This window comes from Vollenhovia emeryi, unplaced genomic scaffold, assembly GCF_000949405.1.
Source record: "Vollenhovia emeryi isolate VEMERY1.0 unplaced genomic scaffold, V.emery_V1.0 DF939331.1, whole genome shotgun sequence".
NCBI classification, from domain to species: domain Eukaryota; kingdom Metazoa; phylum Arthropoda; class Insecta; order Hymenoptera; family Formicidae; genus Vollenhovia; species Vollenhovia emeryi.
Genome location: NW_011967035.1, coordinates 1 through 6,896, shown reverse-complemented (window position 1 = coordinate 6,896; position 6,896 = coordinate 1). Strand labels below are relative to the sequence as shown.

Here is a 6,896-nt window from a genome sequence, read left to right as displayed (position 1 = left end):
TTATTCTTTTATGTCACTTGTATCGGGTTATACAATAGACTTGTGGTCACAAGGAAAAATTTACAAAACTTATACACCAGCGTTTCTTTTTATGCTCGTATTCATTGTTATTGACTTGATTTGCTGCAGAAAATTAAAGGTATATTACACGATTAAAAGGAAAAATAGCATAGTAGTTTTAAGTAGGACTGGTGATTTCCTTCGAATCCTTCGTCATTCGAACTTTCGAAATCTTCGAAGCTTCGAATGTTATTTGAATACATTCGCCACTCGCACGATTAAATTTTTCGAAGCTTCGAAACTTCGAAGGTAAATTCGAACTTCGCAGATTTCGAAAGTTCGAAGTCAACTTCGAAGCTTCACATTCTTTCGAAGCTTCGAACCTTCGAAGTTATCAAAAGTAACAGCCCTAGTTTTAAGTGTACATTTTTCGTTGATATTATGTATTTTCATTGCAGTTGCCACTAGTGAAATCGCCAAGCATATTAAAAGATGTATATACAATTTTGAAATTAATACCAATTATTATCTTCCTATGTACCGCTGTTATTGTTGGCATTCTTGAGAGTCTTATGATGAACTTTTTATTTTGGTAAATTTTTATGCAAACAATAAAACGCAGCAATGTCAGATTAATAATATTTCAGAAAATTGTTTCATCAGGTATATGGAGGATCTCGCTACGGAGACTGGTTATATGAGTCAAATTAAATTAATAGAAGGTCTGACGATATGTGCAGGTTTTCTGGGCAGTAAAGTAATATTCTTCTTTATATCTGGTAATGTTATAAATGCATTTTCTCCCATGTTTCACCGCATAAAGTACAATTGTGCGCAACTGGAAATATTACGTTTGGAACATTATAACGACGAGTTTATATTTTTTCAGGCAACATATTGAAAAAGTTGGGTTACGGTTATACGCTTACAATTTGTTTTTTATCCTACGCACTGAGGATGGGATTACTATCCTTAGTGCCAACGCCATGGTATGTAATTCTGGTGGAAGGTACTTTGCAGGGACCAGCGTTTGCGCTTCTCTATGCAACAATAGTGACGTACGCGAGCGTAATATCACCGCCCGGCACATCGGCTACCGTTCAAGCGATTGCGGCTGGGATGAAGGAGGGTCTCGGTAATCTTTCTTATATCATCAAGAATTGTTTTATACTATAATACAAAGAATTTACGCAAGTGATACGAATGTATCTATGTTTTCAATAAGATTAACGATTTGGTACATGCGACGCCGCATTATTTTTAGGATACATGATTGGTAGTTTCTTAGCTGGTTTCTTATTCGAAAAGATTGGTAGTAGAATGACATTCAGAACGTATTCAGGACTCGGAGCACTTGCTGCGTTAATGTATTTTATACTTTATGTTTCATACCTAAAACACACAACAGTACACACAACAGGTAAGGAATCGAGTAACTTGATTTGTCGAAATTTTGACAAATTTCTTGGGAGTGTAAAAATGTAAAGAACTGTTCTTCTTGTTGCAGACACACGACATAATGTTGAATGGAGAAAACCTGATGACGCGCGAAGACAATGTGATGTAGATGAAATGTAATTCGTTACAAATAATAATACATTCTAATACACTTTATCATATCGTATGACAATACCTGTATATTCAGTTGAACAGTAGTGAGTAATAAAGTGCGTATTCGGTTACGGACTCGTGTCTTTATTCGTACTTAGAGCCTAACAGACTTTTTCATCATAAAACGTTAGTCTATTAAGGTAAAAAATTAGATGTAAAACATAGATTTTAAATGTTGAATTTTAAAGAAAAGATCGACTGCTCGAATAGAACATAAACTAACAGTACAAGTGGATCATTGTAGATTCGTAAGTTTATCAATTTTATCGCTAAGTTTGTTTAACAATTAAACGTATGTGTCACACTCACAATGATGGTTTCGTATAATCACAATTTCGTGCACAGAACTTGAAATAAAACTGTTGGGTATTGTAACTATGTATTTAGGAACACACACGGCGCGCGGCGCCACAAGTCGTCGAGCGAACGTTTAGTGTAAACCCGCTCATTGTAAGAACAGCATTAAAAGTTCTTTATATACGGATACAAGCGTATATCATTTGTGTGCCTCTCATCCTGCGAGAGCTAAGCAATCGTCACGATACTAAGAGCGAAGCTATCCCGATACCTGCCGCTAAGAGATCACGGACACAACAACTGGCGCTGCGGACCAAAACTTAACCTACAACGATGGCTAATAGCACGAGTCAGCTCGAAACTCTTACGGCAGCCGTTAATTCTCTTCTCCAGCTTCAACTCAATCGCCAGGGAGAAAAACAGGAAGATCTAGCCCGTCCACACTCACCATCTCAAATCGAAATTTTCAACCATTTGAGTGCTCGCGTCGAGAAATATAGCTATGGTTCGGGCGACGAAATAAAGCCATTCGAGAAGTGGTTACTTCGCTACGAGTACACCATCGTCACGGAAACGGGTTGTTTACCGGCTGAAATGCGAACACGCCTAGTTTTAAACAAGCTAGGTCAAACGGAATTTGACAGATTGGTGGATCACGTTGCACCTACGGTTCCGTCTCAATTATCTTTGGAAGATCTCCTTTCCAAGCTCAAGGAACTCTTTCGTGATAAAGTGCCTCTTACTCGTCGACGTATTGAAATATTAAATTATCGGTATGACAAAGCGGTACCGATCTCTGAGCACATCGATCGTATCAATCGCCACGCGGCCGATTTCGACTGATCAAAGTTAACGGATGACAGTCTTCGAACACTGTTATTGCTACAATCGTTCTGTTACTCGAGTGACAACGATCAACTAAAGAAGATTGCACTTCGAGTCATTGAGAAGAATCAAGATGCTTCACTAAAGGATGTCGTCGCAGAGCTAGAAGCTTACATGAATGTCACGTCAGGCATGAAGACATTAGAGAATCCTGCGAAACCTCCGCAAACTACGGTATTAAGTATTACTCAATCCAAAGACAATCCAAAAAAACAGAAAATTTCTAAGGATAAAAGTTCGCCGAAAACCTCGTCTCAACCGGCGACAAAAAATAAGTGCAATGGTTGCGGCGGCAGCCATCCTCGCGCTAAATGTACTTTTCGCGACGCGGAGTGTTATAAATGTTCGAAGAAGGGCCACATTGCGAAGATGTGCCGCTCAAATACAGAAGATTCTAAAACACAACTTCAAATAAAAAACGTTGCTATACAAGCGCTCTCCGCGGTCGGTAAGCGCAGACGTCATTATATTACGGCATCTCTAATCGGTAAATCGGTAAATTTACAATACGATACCGGCTCTGATATTACGGTTATCGGTAAAAATGAATGGCTCCGCATCGGTTCACCTAAACTTATCACTAGCGATATAGTCGAACACGCAGGCGGGAGTGCATTAGAGATTATCGGTAAATTTTACAGTACAATTACAGCACTCGGTCGTAGAGGCAAAATCTATGTACACGTCGCTTCTCGAGATGACATCAATCTTTTTGGTCTTAACGCAATTGACAATCTCAACTTCTGGAACGTACCATTGAGTAAGTTGCATCCAGGCAGCTCAACATCAAATAAACAGCACGCCAAGCTATCGAAGCTAACCGTAAGTACCACGGAGAAGGATGTTACGTCACCACATGATGCCTATCTCGAAGACGCTCTTGTGCGTTTTCCGAGTCTATTCGCCGAAGAATTGGGTACATGTCACAACTTCAAGGTAAAGTTTAATTTAGCAGATAATGCTCAACCAGTCCAGAATTCGTGTAGACAGATCGCTTTCGCCATGGAAACTCTTCTCGAGGAAGAATTAAAACGTCTCGAATCTTTGGACATCATTGAACGAGTAGAAGCGTCATCTTGGACATCACCCATCGTTATTGTGAAAAAACGCAATGGGAAGATTCGTTTATGCGCAGATTACTCTACAGGAGTCAACCGTGCTTTGGTCGATAATAAGCATCCTTTGCCTATCATGGAAAGTATTTTCTCAAAATTAAATGGAAATCGTTTCTTTAGCCAAATAGATTTGAGTGACGCATTTTTTCAACTAGTGATCGACGAAGATCATCGAGAAGTCACAACCATCACAACGCCGAAGGGACTCTACAGATTCAAACGCTTGCCTTTTGGTATTAAGACGGCACCGGCTATTTTTCAACAAGCTATGGACGTCACAATTTCTGGCCTCGAAGAAGTATACGCATATTTGGATGATGTTGTCGTAACAGGTTCCACCCGTGAGGAACACGACGATCGTCTACAGAAAACGCTTCAACGTCTACAAGATTGCGGCTGGAAATTAAGAGCTGTGAAATGTCACTTTGCAGCAGAAGAAATAAAATATCTGGGATTAATTGTAAACGCACGCGGTATATCTCCAGATCCTGAAACTACGTCCGCTATAGCTAACATGCCAAACCCCACATCTGTATCAGAAGTACAGAGTTTTCTAGGTATGATCAACCATTACGGTAAATTCATTCCTCATCTGCACGAGATGAAACAGCCCCTAGAAGAACTCACTCGCAAGAACCATCATTGGTCATGGAATCGAAAACATAATTCAGTAATGAAGAAAATAAAAGAGGTTATGCTCAGTCCTCTCTTACTGGAGCATTACGACCCCTCGAAGACACTCGTAGTGGCAGCGGACGCGTGTGCTACTGGAGTAGGCGGAGTACTATTGCAACGGGATGCACAAGGCTATGAACGCGCTGTCTACCACATGTCACAAAGCCTCACAGACGCTCAGCGAAACTACTCGCAACTCGAAAAAGAAGCGTTAGCACTTGTTACCGCCGTCGAACGATTCCATAAATTTATTTGGGGAAGAAGATTTATCCTGCAAACAGACCACAAACCTCTTGTAGCGCTGTTGCAGACAGAAAACACGAAAGGTCTTAAACCTACCACAGCAGCACGTCTCAAGCGCTGGGCATTGCGACTCTTGGGCTACGATTTCAAGATAGAATATATACGTACGCAAGATTTCGGTCAAGCAGATGCCTTATCCCGTCTGATCGACAAATTTCGAAGAGACAACGCTGAAGAACTGCAAGTTGCCAGTATCAAAGAAACAGAAAGTGAACTCCTCCATTTAAAAAATTCATCGATCGATATATTTGGCAAGGAGCTTCGCAACAAGTTGAAGACAGCTTCTAAAGAAGATCCATTTCTTCGCTCAGTTTTTAATGCCATTAAAGAAGGATGGAAGACAACAAAAAATCCAAGTCCTTTAGATTACTTCAGGAAACGTTCAGAAGAACTCTCCATAGTTGATGACACCTTACTCCTGGGCGATAGGATTGTCGTTCCAAAAAAGTTGCAGCCAACGATCCTAGCAGCTCTCCACAAGGGCCATCCCGGCATTCGAAGAACCAAACAGCTGGCACGTGAATATGTTTTCTGGCCCAAAATGTCAGAGGACATAGAACGTCTCATACGTCAGTGCGAACCGTGCGCACTAAATCAAAAACTACCCGTAAAGGTTCCGTTAGAACCTTGGCCTGTTCCATCACGCCCTATGGAACGTGTACACCTCGACTTTGCAGGTCCAATCGATGCACAATATCTACTGATCTTCGTAGACGCCTATTCAAAATTCTTAGAAGTGGCAATTACACCCACAATCTCTGCAAGACGCACCGTCGATTTGTGTCACGAAATCTTCGCTAGAAATGGACCCCCGGATATAGTCGTAACAGACCATGGAACACAGTTCACTTCAGAACTATTTAAAAGCTTTTGCAAAGATATGCAAACGATGCATATTCTTACCTCTGTGAATCATCCACAGTCAAACGGTCAAGCCGAGAGAATGGTGGACACTGTAAAAAGAGCTATTGCTAAAAATCCCAGCAATTGGAAACAACAGTTATTCGATTTTCTCTACAGTTATCGCTACACACCATGCTCAGCGGCTCCTGAAGGAAAATCTCCAGCAGAACTCTTTTTCGGACGTCGCATGAACACCCCGTTTACCAAATGGCTACCGACTCCGAAATCAAGCAGACCTACTGCGACAACTCCCACTGTATCCAAACAACAAGCGATGCAGAAGCAATTCTCGAAACATCACGGAGCTCGTCCCCGAAGCTTAGCGGTGGGAGACCGTGTAGTAGTCCTAAAAGGGAAGGACAAGCGAGTACAGGGTACCATCCATGGTGTCTTGTCAAAAATCCGTTATTCAGTACGCTTGGACAACGGCAAAATAGTAGATCGACACATCAACCACATCTGGAAAGGTGGTTCCGACCCTCCGATCCAACCTCAGGAAGCAGGAGACGACTGGACGCTTCTGGAAACGCAGATCCCACAGCCAGGATCTCCAACCGATCCGGCACTCTCCGAACCATCACTTTCAACCAGCTTGAGTACTGTCGAGTTGTCATCGAACTCGCCCGGAATTCGAAGTCCTGCTGATCAAGATCCAGGTCCGGCTATAACCGAAGCAACCCCTGCTAGACCCATTCGTAATCGAGCCCCTCCAAGACGGTTAAAATTAGATCCAGCTGCCAAAAGCTATACCGAATGGTAATTACTTAAGAGGGGGATGTTGGGTATTGTAACTATGTATTTAGGAACACACACGGCGCGCGGCGCCACAAGTCGTCGAGCGAACGTTTAGTGTAAACCCGCTCATTGTAAGAACAGCATTAAAAGTTCTTTATACAGGGTGAGTCAAATGTATGGAAACCTTCGGATAACTCGTCTGGATTGAATTTTTTTGAAAAATGGTAAATACAAAAGTTTTAGGATTTTTCCCTGGCTATCCGATGGTGACCTTGAATTTGACCTTGACGTTGACCTTCAAGGTCATTTCAAGGTCAACTTGTTTTTTTTAAATTGGAACCCCTATTTTTCATTACATATTCTTGTAGCTAA

At 41.6% G+C, this 6,896-nt stretch overlaps 2 protein-coding genes across 2 annotated transcripts; both read left to right on the top strand.

Annotated features, from left to right (window-relative positions):
- Window positions 1–7: 7 nt before the first annotated feature.
- LOC105558569 (major facilitator superfamily domain-containing protein 6-like protein B) lies at window positions 8–1,682 on the top strand. The gene is made up of 6 exons (XM_012006321.1): window positions 8–139; window positions 459–592; window positions 664–779; window positions 890–1,135; window positions 1,265–1,420; window positions 1,508–1,682. The coding sequence occupies exons 1-6, from the start codon at window positions 11–13 to the stop codon at window positions 1,576–1,578; spliced, it is 852 nt and encodes a 283-aa protein (XP_011861711.1). The 5' UTR covers window positions 8–10; the 3' UTR covers window positions 1,579–1,682.
- A 559-nt stretch (window positions 1,683–2,241) lies between these two features.
- Window positions 2,242–6,545, top strand: LOC105558571 (uncharacterized protein K02A2.6-like; the record flags this gene model as incomplete). The annotated part of the gene is made up of 2 exons (XM_012006324.1): window positions 2,242–2,681; window positions 2,814–6,545. Coding segments are annotated over exons 1-2 (4,172 nt in total), but the record flags the coding sequence as incomplete, so codon positions are not given.
- Between the last annotated feature and the right edge of the window lie 351 nt (window positions 6,546–6,896).

Coding starts and splice junctions, on each gene's coding strand:
- LOC105558569 (XM_012006321.1), top strand. CDS start 11: ATGTCACTTGTATCGGGTTATACAATAGACTTGTGGTCACAAGGAAAA. Junction 593..663: donor ATGATGAACTTTTTATTTTG/GTAAATTTTTAT, acceptor TTGTTTCATCAG/GTATATGGAGGATCTCGCTA. Junction 1,421..1,507: donor CACAACAGTACACACAACAG/GTAAGGAATCGA, acceptor TTCTTGTTGCAG/ACACACGACATAATGTTGAA.